At 37.6% G+C, this 15,449-nt stretch overlaps 1 protein-coding gene across 1 annotated transcript in view; it reads left to right on the forward strand.

Annotated features, from left to right (window-relative positions):
* Positions 1 to 802: 802 nt before the first annotated feature.
* Positions 803 to 15,449, forward strand: part of LOC150079798 (alpha-1,3-mannosyl-glycoprotein 4-beta-N-acetylglucosaminyltransferase B-like) — a 186,539-nt gene continuing 171,892 nt past the window's right edge. The window contains 1 exon segment of the mRNA XM_090382259.1: positions 803 to 1,342. Within this exon segment, the coding sequence (XP_090238385.1) occupies positions 1,249 to 1,342 (94 nt within the window). The 5' untranslated portion in view covers positions 803 to 1,248.

Here is a 15,449-nt window from a genome sequence, read left to right on the forward strand (position 1 = left end):
AGAAAAAGTGCCGTCTTATCCGCCTAGAATAAGTAACAGTAGTCGTCTCCATTGGTGAAGTGTTACTTATTTGAGGTAGTGCAATATCATGGTAACTCGTTGTTATCACAATATGAAATGTACTTAATGATGCCAATTCCTAGTTACTTAGTCAGTAGCGTAACTAGGGTCGTCGACCCCCAGTGGCAACATGCCTTCCTGGCTCCCCTGAGTGTGATAATGTAATGTGAATGTGATAGATAATTCCTTCAGTTTGCGCTCCTGAAGCTCGGCGCCTGGGGAAACTGCCCTCCCCCATCTGCACCCCGTCGCTACGCCTCTGTACTTAGTTGCTGGCTGCTTGTAGAAATGATGCTCTTGCACTTACTTACGTCTGAAAACTAACTTTAAAATTTATAATTCACAAACTCTTCACGACTAGATTCTACGCATTTAAGAAATTGTTTTTAGACTGGCTACTGAGTTAAATTTGTGTGAGCGAAATGTTTACGCATTTTTACAGATAATGTTTTTTTTTTTTTTTTTTTTTTTTTTCCTGGTTTTTCTGTTTCAAGGAACCTGGCCTGCACTTCACTTGAATTTTATTTTATTTATTTGATTTCCACTTCCGCTTTGTGACTATATTTCATTAAGTTTTAAATTTACAATTTTTAGAGTTTATAAAAATATTTGTAGATTTTTGCCATCATCTGTACAGAAATTTATGTATTTATGCGTGCATTATATTTTTGGTTGAATGTAAACGTGAAAATCGAAACGAAGAAATGACTGAATGTGAAGTTTGTGTAGCAGCACGGCAGTAGCCGTGGTGTTCATGAAGCAGGTTTCTGCCATCAAGGTGCTACAACATGCAACAGACGTTTGCAGAAAGTTTTGTATATTATAGTATTAGGAACTGTACATATACAGACGGTGTTAAGAGGATAAATAGTATACGAAGGTATTTGATCCGCATAATAGTTTAAGCATTTATTTGTGCCTACTGTGAAAAAAGGCAAGTGTGTTACGTATGTGAGGTCAAGAAAATGTTTGTTCATAAGATAATCAAAAGTGTAGAAGATTACGGTGCACGTCAACGAAATTTGTCAGTAAACCACTACGAAATAGGAGTACCGTTTCTATAACATTTGAAAGTTGAAAAAGCAGTGTTTGAAGTATTGTTATTTACCATTTCCCTTCCCCTTTATAAGATAATTGGAAAATTTCAGCCTCAGTAACTGGTGATGTAGAAAGAAGAATGCTGTCATCATGAAGTTGCGTCGTCCAGCTTTTGCATTTTATATTGGAATCTTTGTCGTTACAGCCCCGTTTTTCACAATGTTTATTTTATTAAATGGCCCAGGTACGTATTTGCGTTATTTTTTTCTAGGGATACTGTGTATATAAAGTTTTGTGTGCTCCACTTGTTTATTATGCATATTGAATCGATGTGAAGCTGTATCGGAAGATGCGGGACACAAGACAGTAATCATTGTGACCTATTTCTGCTTGTAAGATCTGGTATGGTTTTTTTTTTTTTTTTTTTTTACCCTCTTTCTTTTATAATTGTTTTTCTGCGGAGGTTACATTTATGAAAATATTGAAACAGGAAATTCAGGATATTCAAAAAAAAAAAAAAAAAAAAAAAAAATGTACGAGTGCCAGAAAGTGCTGATATATGTGATGCTATCTGTTTATATCTAATGACGTGAAAAGCCTGAGGATAGCGAAAACTTTTGCTGAATAGTAAATTGAAAAATATATATTTGTTGCGATATTAAAATATATTCTTAACAAATAAAAAATTAAAACATTTACAGAGTGGTGAAAGAATTGTATAGGCGTTAAGTTAACCACTTTCTTCCCCCCCCCAAGCTTTGTACAAAAAAAAATTATAAATTGCAGTAGTAGTAGTAGTAGTAGTAGTGTCTTTTGATGCAAGAAAGCAAGTGTGTGAGCCATCAGCCAAAAAAAAAAAAAAAAATTTACAAAACAATTTCCTCTAAATGTTTGTCCAGTTCCTTAAATTTATTTAACCTATCAACTTCCACAATGACGCGGAAGTTTGTTCCAGCAATTAATTAACCACCCGCTGGCTAAAGGCAAATTTCCGCACATCTATTCTACATATGTCTTATGCTCATAGGCCGCATCTAATGATGCTAAAAGAAGAGGATAGTGAAAAAAAAAACGGAATTTAATAAAAAAAAAAGATAAAACTGTGTTTGTAAAGATTAATACAAAGTACAATAACACTAATTAAACGAGATGAATTTTTATGAAGTGAATTTCATTGTGTGTAGAGGGTTACAGCTTTTTTTAGTAAGCAAAAACTCCCACATAATGCTCTTTAACAATTGGTGTGTCTGGCATACATTTGAATCATGTCATCAGGCCCCATCGAGAATATACAAAGTGTGAAAGGGAGAAACCCCCTAGGAGCTTTCACCATACTAGTTGTATCCCTTTGTATGTAGTAAAATTTACTTTTTAACAATTCCTGTAATTTGATTTATGGTGTGAGGTTGACCTGGACTATTTTTTTCCCTTGCAGATACAACCTTTGCTGCAAAACTGTATATCATTTTAATTATAATTGAAATTGCACGTCATGTAATTGCAAGTTGACTTATGTTGTGGTGACGCCTTCCTCATTACCTATTCATTGCTCATTGTTACTGAGTAATGAATAACCAATGAAGAAGAATGCCCCCAAACACAGTTCAGTTATAAGTCAAACAGCTTGCTGCCATGTAGTAGTAGTGGCATGTGATGCAAGAAAGCAAGTGTATGAGCTTATGCAGCATCAGCCAAAAAAAAAAAAAAAAAAAAATCACCATTCCCTCCAAATGCCTGTCTAGTTCCTCCTTAAATTTATTCAACCTATCAACTTCCACAACGACAGATGGAAGTTTGTTCCAGCAATTAACCACCCGCTGGCTAAAAGGCAAATTTCCGCACATCTATTCTACATCTGTCTTTTCTTAATTTGAATTTATGCCCCCTTAGGTTCGTAATCTGAACAAGTGGAAGGATGCCATCAGAATTCAGCGTGCTCAACCCATTCATGGCCTTATACACCTCAATCAGATCACTGTGCAGGTGCCTAGTCTCCAGCCACTGCAATTAGATGACTTTCATCAACCGGTGAAACACCACCACTTTGCTTATTGGAGGCTTGAAGTGATGAAACCCATGTTTAGTCTCTAGGGCAAAGTTTCTGGCATCCCCCTCCCTCCATACTTCTCCTTCAACCCATGCAGTACTAAGTACTATAGGTTTTGATACCTTTCGTGTTTGGGGTTTTCATTAAAAAAAAAAAAAAAATTTCCAGAACTTAAGCCTCTCTTGGTAAGAGGATCCCTTCATTTCCCTCACCAATCTTGTTGCCCTTCTCTGTACACGCTCAAGCAAATCTACATCCTTCCTAAATGAGGCCTCCAGACCTGTACGCAGTACTCAAGACGTGGCCTGACCATTGCCTTATACAGAGGGACAATCACCTCCTTTTCCCTGCTAGCAAAATTCCTATATATCATTGACAAAACCCCATGACCTGCCCTGGCAGCTTGTCTGCACTGCTCAGAAAACTTCACATCTGACTGCACGATTATTCCAAGGTCTTTTTCGTTTTCTACCACCTTAAGTGTAGTACCACACAGTTGGTACTTTTCTCTCGGGCGCATCCGTAGCCAGGTGGGAAGGAGCAGCAGTGCATAGCACATGCTTCTTGATTAGACCGGGGTTCGAGCCTGTCACCACCAAATACGGAGGATGCGGAAAGGTCGGAATGACCACCGCATATCCCGGAGCAATATGGCCTTAGTTGCTAATGCTCCTAAAAACCAAATAACAAAAAAAACAAATAACAAATAACTTTTCTCTCGGGTTACTTCTACCCATATGCAGTACTTTGCATTTGTCAAGGTTAAACTTCAGTTGCCACTTCTTAGCCCATCTGCCCAAATTATCTAGATCCTGTTGCAGTAGCACACTGCCATTACTGTCATTAACAACCCTGCCAACCTTTGTATCATCTGTAAACTTCGACACTAAGCCTGATATACCTTCATCAATATATTTGTACAATAGTCTTCCATGCGCAACAGTGTAAAAAGCTTTCCTGAAATCCAAATATATGATATCAAAATTATTTTTTGCATCCAGTTCCTTTGTAACCAATCAAATTTGTCAGACAAGACTTTCCCTTAACAAACCCCATGCTGTGTCTGAATTATTGCTGCAGTCTTGTCTAGATGATCCTGCAATGCATCTTTAACCAGTGACTCCATTATTTTACCTGGAACAGAAGTTAAACTAACTGGTCTGTAATTACTCGTGTAACCCTTCGATCCCCCTTTGTGAATTGGGGATACATTTGCACATCTCCAGTCCGTGTGAAGCTCCCCTGAGTTCAAGGATGCTCTCATAATTATGGCTAAGGGTTTGCTTAGTTGCTTTGCCACCTCCTTTAATATAACTGGATAGATCCCATCCACCCCAGGTGCTTTTCTTATGTTTAACTTCAACAATTTCTCCTCCACTTTGCTCTCAGTTATTACAAAATCATTAAGTACTCTGCTCCAATTTGATAACCTTCTGCCATTTTCAAACCTTAATAATTCCTCACGTGTGAATGTTGATGCAAAATACTCATTCAGTTTGTTTGCTATCTGAGCAGGATCATCAACAGTCGAACCATCGATGTCAAGTGGACCAATCAGATTAATTCCCTTCCTTTTAGAGTTTATATAAGTAAAGAAATCCTTGCTATTTTTCTTAGCATCTTTTGCCAAGGATTTCTCCTAATCTGCCTTCGCCTACCTAACCTCCTTTGTGAACTGATTACAGACTAGCTTATATCTGCCATAGGCTTCTGAGTTGCTTGATAATTTATATGCATCCCATGCATTTTTCTTCTCTGTTACGAGTCTCATTAGTTCATTTTATAACCATTTAGGTCTAAACCTTGAACAATATTTCTTAATAGGTATGAAACTTTTAGTAGCATCCACAATTAATTCCTTGAATGCTTCCCACTTAGAATTTACTGTTGGTAACATCGTCAGTTGATCACACTGAACAGAATTTAAAAACTGTCTGAGACCAGTGTACTCACCTTTACGGAAGCAAAAACCCTTTCCTTTACCCCTGATGGTAATTAAATCTTTAAATAAATCTCACATCAGTACAATGTGATCACTGCCACCTAGTGGTTCCTTTATCTGCAAATTCTTAATACACGAATTATCACTGCTGATAACCAGATCAAGAGTATTACTCTCCCTGGTTGCCTCTCGAACATGCTGCTGCAGAAAACAATCGTCCAATAAATCCACAAAAGTCTGATTAGTGTGTGAGTGACCAACCCACAAGTTCCAGTGAATATCTGGGAAGTTAAAATCCCCCATTATAAGACATTCTGATTTACTAGCCCACTCTATTTCTCTGTATAATTGTTGATTGTACTCATTCGAGTCATTAGGCCTATAACACACTCCTACTCTTATTTTTGCTTTCGCAGTGCTTATGTCACACCAAACTGACTCAACAGTGCACTGTTCATCTATATCAACTGGGTGCACTTCTTTTGAATTTATGTTTTTCTTAATTAACAGCATAACTCCTCCTCTCTTCCTGTCCTGTCTATCCTTTCTATACACATTGTACTCCCCAAATTCCAGTTCTGTATTCCTTATATCTGGGTGACACCACATCTCTGCTATCCCAACAGTATCTGCCTTTGATGTCTTGACCAACACTTCAATTCATCAAATTTATTTACTATACTTCTAGCATTGGTATACATGCAAGCATACCTGCACCTATTCCTATTCCCCCCCTAACACATCCCATATACCCACCTATTTCATGATGACTGCCATCCGTCTCCGAAACCCCCAACACCCCTCGCTCCATGTCGCTACTTATTCTAATAGAAGTTGTGCAAGAATCACTTTCACCTCTGCCTGTGGCTACTGTTAAACTATTAGTCCTTATATCCCCCCCCCAAGCTAGCAGTTTTCCGACCCACCTAGGGCGCCTCCGTAGCCAGGTGGGAAGGAGCAGCCATGCGTAGCACACGCTTCTTGATTAGACTCGGGGTTCAAGCCCATCACCACCAAATACGGAGGATGCGAAAAGGTCAGGGAATGACCACCGCATATCCCGGAGCAATATGGCCTTAGTTGCTAATGCTCCAAATAAACAACAATCCCGACCCACCTAACACTGCCTCAATAGCATCAGCAAATATTCTTGCACCCTTTCTATTTAAGTGTATCCCATCCCTGTAGAAGCAGTCTCTCCTGTTAACAAGTACAGACCAGGCTGAAAAAAATTCTACCCCTTGAGCCTTGCACAATCTTTTCAGGGCCGAATTGATCGACAAGGCTCTCATCATGACAAATGCAAAGTACTGTATATGCATAGCAATAACTGATGAGAAACATACCAACTGTGTGGTACTACACTCAGGGAAGTGGAAAGTGAAAAAAGGCTGGAGGTAATTGTGCAGTCAAATATGAAGTTCGTTGAGCAGTGTAGACGGGCTGCCAGGGCAGGTCATGGAGTCTTGTCAGTGATATACAGGAATTTTCCTAGCAGGGACAGGCGCCTCCGTAGCCAGGTTGGAATGAACAGCAGTGCGTAGCACACGCTTCTTGATTAGACCTGGGTTCAAGCCTGTCACCACCAAATACGGAGGATGCGGAAAGGGTCAGGGAATGACCACCGCATATCCCGGAGAAATATGGCCTTAGTTGCTAATGCTCCTAAAAACCAAACGACAACAACAACTAGCAGGGACAGGGAGGTGATTATCCCGTTATAAAAGGCAATGGTCAGACCACATCTGGAGTTCTGTGTAGAGGTCTGGAGGCCTCATTTTAGGAAGGATATAGAGTTGCTAGAATGAGTACAAAGAACCTCAGGGGCTCACATCTGGTGAGTATGGGCTTGGCAAACCCAGGGTCCTGAGCTGGACATCATCATTCTTCTCTTTCTTGATGATCCCTTTCTACTTCTCTCTCTCTCTCTCTCTCTCTCTCTCTCTCTCTCTCTCTCTCTCTCTCTCTCTCTCTCTCTCTCAGGATAACTTGGGAATTTTTTTTTTTTTTTTTTTTTTGGCTGGTGCAGCATAAGCCTCAGGCTTCCTTGCACCACATGGCTAATAATAATAATAATAATAATAATCATATACTCCCTCCTATTGTGTCTGGGCAGAATTGCAGACAATTTCAAATTCAACCCTAATTCACGGCTTTTGTTGAAGCCGTGAATTAGGCAGAATGTGAAGATATTCTGCCTCAAATAGCAGAATGTCTTCCGCCATTTGAGGGGGTAGGTGCTGATACTTTTTTATGGTTGTTAAGGAGCACTTGGGGTCATTTGTGAAATTCGTGAAGGAGTCCAGAGTTTAATTTTGTCATGGTCATTATTTCATATAAACAGTTGCATAATGTCCTCTCTGAGTATATGTATATTTAGTTACAATATCAAAATATATTCTTATAAAATTAAAATACAGAACAGTATTTATTTACAGTGTGATTAAAAAGTTGTTAAAAATATTAGTAATTGTTTTCCAGTTTAGTGTGTAATATGGGGCAGTTCAAGTCACAGATAAGTAAAAACAAAAATTGACATTTATTGTTGGAATATATGCAGATGGATAGAGAATCTCTGAATCTTCCCTGGGGTCTTTATAGACCTGATATACATGCCCAAGCCACATGGCAGTTGTTGATTTTATAGTCTAGTCTATTTCTTCCCATTGCCAGTATTTTTGCAGTAATCAATACTATTGCCTCGGTGACCCTTGTTTCGTTGCAGGAAGTTCTGTTTGGCAATAGTGGCAGAAATGAGGCATCATTTATGTAGTCCCACGAAGTGAAGTTTTGTGGCATTACTTCTGGAGACTTGGTGGGGGAGGAGGCAGGAGCACATCTTCTTTACTGACTCATCCTATACATCAAGATAAGTGTGTTATCCATTTTTTGATAATAACATGCTTATCACATGCACTTAAGATATTTTTGCATGTCCACACGAAAGTGAAGTAGCAAACTGGAAGATGAAAGCAGTGGAATTTTCACAAAGTTGAAGCTTAAGCCAGTTATTGAAAATGTTCCACTAATTTTCTTTACCATTATATATGAAAAAAAAAAAAAAAATCATCTAATGTGAAGGACAATGCATATTTATTGGGGAGTTATGTTCATACTTAGTGACTTGATGAGGATTTTCATTAGCCTAATTGAATTTTGTGCTGAAAGTCGTATTTCTTGTGTCTTGTCATTTTGTTTTAATATCTGAACTAGCTGCAATTTATAATCTTTCAGAAGTAAATGCTTCTGGAGAATACAATAGAGTGTATTTCGAAGTATATACAGCCTGCAGCTACAACCTCAGGGGCTGACATCTGGTGAGTATGAGCTTGGCACACCCAGGGTCCTGAGCTGGATATCATCATTCTTCTTTTTCTTGGTGATTCCCTTCTACTTCTACTTTCCCTTCTACTTCTCTCTCTCTCTCTCAGGGTAATTCAGAAAATTTTTTTTTTGGCTGGTGCAGCATAAGCCTCAGGCTTCCTTGCACCATATGGCTAATAATAATAATATGTGGACTTCTGCTGGCCTTCTTGTAAAGACTTATTTCACACTGTTTCATCTGTGGTGTGGAGATGACTCAGACCATTTTCCTCATGCAGATTTCCTTTGTTTTCACAATATATGCATCAATTATAAATTGACTTTTGTGAGGAAATGCAGATTTCCTTTGTTTTCACAATATATGCATCAATTATAAATTGACTTTTGTGGCAAGTTATTTTGGAAGTATACGCGAAAGCCATGCACTCTAGTCACCAGGCCAGACCTTGGGAAAGGAGAGCAATAGAGAATTGTATTTTTTTGCTATTATAGCTTACTACACACTCAGCAATGCATGTTTTATAAAGGAAATAGATTTTTACCATGCATGGTCCATAAATTGTTTGCTAATACTTGCATTGCTCTCAGAATTCTTCTGACTTTTCCTCCTCATTGTAGCATCCGGGAAAAGAAATTTTTAGAAACTTAAAACTTATAAAAACGTGAATGGAGTTAGCAACTTGGCTATTTTATCAATTCAAAGTAAAGTTGCCAGTAAGTTGGACTGTAGTGAAATTATAGCTAATTTAGCCCAGGATTATATGGGGTTTTTGAAATCCTGCATAGTTTCAACGATTTCCCGTACTCAGTCCACACAGTTGAACACCCAATACCTTACAATCAGAAAATCTGCAGTTACATGAAATTAAAACGAGCAGCATCTCTTGCATCCGGTTATTGAAGCGTGCATTTTATGGAGGTATTTCCATAAATACATCTCTTGCGTTTTATGGAAGTATTTCCAGTTATTATATTCTCTGGTTTTGTGTCATAGTAGAGGCTAGCTGGTGGTTTTTTTTTTTTTTTTTTTGGTAGTTGTTGGCGCATCGGCTTCTGTTGCCATAATGCACCTCCCAAGGTTTTTGCAGTACTTTGATCCAAGCCCGAGGCTGGATTCGAACCCGCGACCTTTGGGTTGCTAGGCAGGCACTTTACCCACCCAGCTAGCCCGGTCGGCGCTAGCTGGTGTACAATTTTTGAAGTATATGGACATTTTTATTAACATTTCATTTGCTGTTAGTCAAGATAATAAGGGAGATAATATTCAAAACTCCCAAATAAGAGAGAAGATAAAAAATGTTTAAAGCACTGCAGAAGGTGTTTTATTTAAAAAAAAATTAAATATATGCTTTAAATATAAAAAAAAAAAAAAATGGAAAGGTGGCATCAAAAGATGAACAGTTTGAATTATTTCTTGCCGATAATTTTAAGAGTATATATAAATGGAATAACTTTTGACTTTCAGAAAGTTAAACTTGATCAGTTTTAACTTTGTGAAACTGATCTGCAATTTTATCAATACTTATGGATGCCCTTGAGAGAGATTAAAAAACCTTACGTTATACTGTTGGCAGCAGGGGCAAGTTGGTTCTTCCGACCAAATTTCTCAATGCCACAGTTTTGATGGTAGGGTGCAAAGAGTATGGCAATGCCCTCTACTCCTTGGAGGGACATGGAAGGATCCATTTTACAGGATATCCAGATATCACAGAGAGAATTGGATATCAGATACAGTTCTTTTGATATAGAGCAGTTTAAAGTAAGTACAGATATGTATGGTGGTACAGAGGGTTCCTGGAGGTCAGATATTTGAAGTTGCTCTGAACAGCTTTGAATTTATTGATGTGCACTTTCTTATATGGGTTCCAGACAGTTGAACCATATTAGTTGTGACCTTTGAACCTGAAGGTACTCTTGGCAAAACTGGTCAATTTGAATGTTTTTCTTATTATGTGGAGAATATGCTGATCAAAGTGTCCATTACTGGAGAATAGTATACCAAAGTTGTTTATGAGGTTATGCTTCTGTATTGATAGTGAATTTATGTAGTACTGGTGTTCTGTGTTGCTATCTACCTCAGTGGTTTTCAACCGGGGTGCCGCAACAACATTCCAGGGGTGCCATGTAATTTGGGTTTAAGTTACTTAAACTTATTTTTTTTAAAATTTATATGTTTACTTAGTACCTCTATATAAAGAATAAAATTATTATATACTGTGTATATATAATCTGTATTATGAAATGTAATTTTTCTAACTATATTATTGTAATAACTATCATATAACATATATATTTTTTAATATTAGATATATACGAGTATATATACACACACAACAGGGAGAGAATCGGATCTAATAGGCAGAAAATTGAGTAGGGGTGCCACAAAATAAAATAAATTACTTAGGGGTGCCGTTATTAAAAAAAGGTTGAAATCCACTGACCTACCTGAAAGAAAGGAAGGAAATTAATGGAATTTTGAGGGTCTAATGGATAAATATCGTTTATCCATTAACTGAGTTTATTAATAGTAGGCTGAAGTTTGATTAATTACTGTAATCAGATCTTGCCCCAACTGACTGAAAACAAAATGTAAAATTGAAACTAGTTTATTTATAAAATAAAAATTAATATGTATAAATATTAAAATGGTATGACCACTAAAAATACAGAGTTGCTCTCAAAGTTGAAAGCTTCTTTATTGACTCATTTTCAGGCTTTTGCTGCACTAGCTAAAAAATAAAAATAAAATAACTAAATAAAAATGATAAATCCAAAATAAATAAAAATATGCAAAATAAAAATAAACATATATAAAAATAAATGAAAAAATAAATATAGTGTGTGCCACTTATTGTAATCACAGATAATATTATCACTTTTATGATGTCCAGATTGGACATGTATAAATACATAGAAAAAATGCCATTTATTGTAGTCAGGGTTTTGCTTATGTTATCACCTTTTTTTGCCTTATTGTGGTTTATGCATGTGCAGTGAAAGTGATTATGTAACATCCAGAATTGTTCTTGAACTCTGTCACTTGTGGCTAGTTACTGATTTTGCTTCATACAGTTCATATGGTTGTCCGTGTCGTTACTCCTTTAAAGAAAGTACTGTATTTGTACTCATATCAATCTGCTTTATAGTAGAGCATTAATTTTTGATTTTAATATTTTCTTTATTTGTTTTTAATGATTCGTGTGGATTTCCAGAAACATTATGATAGTTTCATTTTATTGATGACTTTCTCAAAGAAATAGTGACTAGTCAAATTAAAGTATTTTGTATTGCTTGATTTTAATATTTCTTTTTTGCCCACTTCACCTTTTTATGTACACATTTCCATTCTGCATCAGTAAACAATGCTGAACAGTTGCATTCTTATTTTTTCGATTATCACTTTAGCCTGAGTCTGAAGTGATCACAAGCAGCATCTATTGTATATAAAAAAATAAACAAATAAGCCTATTTATTAAAAAAAAAAAAAAATAAGCCTATATATTTCCCTTCTCACATAAGTAACTGGTCCCCCCAAGCTGCCAGTCTCAACTACCCATAGAAGTAACTTATTCCAGTTATTAACAGTACACTGGCTAAAATAAATCTTCCTGGAATCCAGTAGAAATCTCTTCCTGTGTAATTTTTATGAACTCTAGTTCTGGAATCATAACAGTGAAAAGTTTGCTTCCATTCACTAGTATGTCCCTATATTGTATTCTTTATCATTGCCTCCATGATTTTTCTTTACCACTGATATCAGACTGATCAGTCTATAGTTACCCACTTTATTCTCAGAGCTGTTTTTATGTATTGGTGATGCAGTAGAACTTCTCCAATGCAGAAGAATCTTTCCCAAGTCCGGTGATACCCTCATAATTAACTTAATGGCTCAATGCACTGCCTTGCTGCCCCCTTCAGAGTTACTTGGCAAGTACCATCAACTGTACGAGTCTGACTTGCCTTTAAACCTGAAAGTTTTTCTGATAAAGAATCATTATTTCTAATTTCATACTGCTCAGCTTCACTCGTGCAGCCTCTCCTTACTATGAAGGGTCTTTGGTTTGCAAAGTACCTCTTTGCACCAGTCAGTTTATGTAATAGGATTTATTAGTGTCTGTATACATTGCTAGATGAACATGTGATCCAGAAGTGATGACTGGAAGATCATAAATAAAAAAATTAACTTGAAAGAGGTATAAAGGCAGATTCTGAGGGATTCTGTTCAACGGGGAGAATGGTGGTTAGAAGGTGTTTGAATGATAACGGTGGTGTGTACCTGCATGACAGATAAATTGTAAGCCTTTGAAATAGAGATTCCTGAATCCCATGCACCTTGAATTTGTTTATAACATTTAAACATTTTGTTTTCCTTCTGCTGGTTAAATTATTTTGTTATGGCCTTTTCAAGTTTATGATGTGTAGCAGGCTTCATTGTTTGGTGTTTAGATAAATCACTCTAACTGTGAGAACCTACTAATAGTCTATTCTTTTTAAAAATTTTTTTTTTTATTATTTTTTTTAATATTGTAAACAATCTGTCTGTCATTGTACTTCTGCTTCACACTAATGTAAGTAATATAATCATAGAAAAGTTGACATTAGTCAAATTTATGTTAGTCAAATAATTTTTTCTGATAAGGCCAATGGTATGATGAAAAGTTGTGTTCCTGAAGTACCTTGAATAAGCCACTTTTATCAAAGAAAAATGGATTTGAGCAATAAATTATCCAAATATCATTAGCATTAGCATTAGTAGAGGCATTTGATGCAAGAAAGCAAGCTTATGCAGCATCAGCCAAAAAAAAAAAAAAAAAACCCACTTCCACTTCACCCCTCTGTTCGTTCAAAATACCTGTCCAGCTGAGCCTTAATAGGCTATCAACCTCCACCACAAGGGATGGAAGTCTGTTCCACCAACCAACCACCTGCTGGCTAAAGGCAAATTTCCGCACGTCTATCCTACATCTGTCTTTCCTCAATTTGAATTTATGCCCTCTCAGGTGATTTTTCTGAGCTAGAGGAAGAATCCCATCAGCATTGAGCATGCTTAAACCATTCAAGGCTTTATACACCTCTATCAGATCACCTCGCTGGTGCCTAGTCTCCAGACACTGTAATTTGCAAAACTTAAGCCTTTCTTCGTAAGAGCACCCCTTTGTTCCATTCACTAATCTTGTTGCCCTTCTCTGTACTCGTTCCAGCAGCTCTACATCCTTCTTGAAATGAGGCCTCCAGACCTGTATACAGTACTCTAGGTGTAGCCTGACCACCATCGCCTTATACAATGGAATAATCACCTCCTTATCCCTGCTGGAAAAATTCCTGTATATCATTGACAATACTCCATGAGCTACTCTTGCAGCCCATCTGCACTGCTCAGAGAACTTCATATCTGCCTGCACAACCACCCCCAAGTCCCTTTCATTCTCTACCACTGTCAGTGTAGTACCACAGAGTTGATACGTTGCTCTGGGGTTGCTGTTTCCCATGTGTAGTACTTTACATTTGTCAATGTTAAACTTCATTTGCCACCTCTCAGCCCATCTGCTCAACCTTTCCAGATCCTGTTGCAGCAGCATAGTGTCAGTAGTGTCCTTGACAACCCTGCCAACCTTTGTATCGTCTGCAAACTTGGACATTAAGCCCGATATACCATCATCAATATCATTTATAAATACAGAAAACAATAATGGACCCAACACTGAGCCCTGAGGGACTCCACTAATAACATCAGTCCACGATGAGCAGTGTCCATTGATTACCACTCTCTGTCTTCTCCCCCTCAACTACCCCTTTATCCATAGCAGCAATTTGCCTCCAATGTCACACTGCTCCAATTTGTGTAGCAGTCTTCCATGTGCAACAGTATCAAAAGCCTTTCTAAGATCCAAGTATATAATATCAAAGTTATTCCCTGCATCCAGTTCTTTTGTGACTGCATCATAGTATCCAATCAAGTTGGTCAGGCAAGACTTCCCCTTAACAAAACCATGCTGTGTCTGAGCTATAACTGAAGTCTTGTCTAAATGATCCTGCAGTGCTTCTTTAACCAGTGCCTCCATTAATTTTCCTGGAACAGAAGTTAAGCTCACAGGTCTATAATTACTTGTGTCAGCCTTTGATCCTCCTTTGTGAATTGGGATCACATTTGCACATTTCCAGTCTATGGGTACCTCCCCTGAGTCCAAGGAAGCTCTCATAATTATGGCTAAGGGTTTGCTTACCTCCTTTGCTGCCTCCTTTAATATAACTGGATAGATCCCATCCACCCCGGGTGCCTTTCTTGTGTTTATCTTCAACAGTTTCTCCTCCACTTAACTCCCAGTTATTTCAAGATTCTGTAGCTTACTGCTAGAGTTGAATACACCTCTGGCATTCCCCTCGCTGAATAACTCCTCATGTGTGAATGTCGATGCAAAATATTCATTTAGTTTGTTAGCTACCTGAGCAGGATCATCAACAGTTGACCCATCAATATCAAGTGGACCAATCTGATTCATCCCCTTCCTTCTAGAGTTTACATAAGTAAAGAACTCTTTGCTGTTTTTCTTTGCATCCCTTGCCAAGGATTTCTCGTAATCTGCCTTCGCCTGCCTAACCTCCTTTGTAACTTGGTTGCATATCAACTTGTATCTATCATAGGCTTCTGTGTCATGTGTTAATTTGTATGTATCCCATGCATTTTTCTTTTCTGTCATATGCCTCATTAGTTCATCTGACATCCATTTTGGCCTAAACCTTGAACAATATTTCTTAGTTGGTATGTAACGCCTAGTAGCTTCAAAGATAAGTTCTTTGAATGCTTCCCATTTTGAATTTGCTGTTGGTAACATCATCAGTTGGTCCCACTGTATAGAATTTAAATACTGTCTCAGTCCATCGTAGTCGCCTTTACGGAAGCAATAACCCTTCCCTTTACCCCTAATGGTAGTTACCTCTTTGAGTAAATTCCACTTCAGCACACTGTGATCACTGCCACCTAGTGGTTCATTTATCTGCAGATTCTTAATGCATGAAGAATCACTGCTGATAATCAAA

Source organism: Mastigoproctus giganteus, chromosome 10, assembly GCF_048544385.1.
Source record: "Mastigoproctus giganteus isolate SK-2022 chromosome 10, ASM4854438v1, whole genome shotgun sequence".
In the NCBI taxonomy this organism is placed as follows: domain Eukaryota; kingdom Metazoa; phylum Arthropoda; class Arachnida; order Uropygi; family Thelyphonidae; genus Mastigoproctus; species Mastigoproctus giganteus.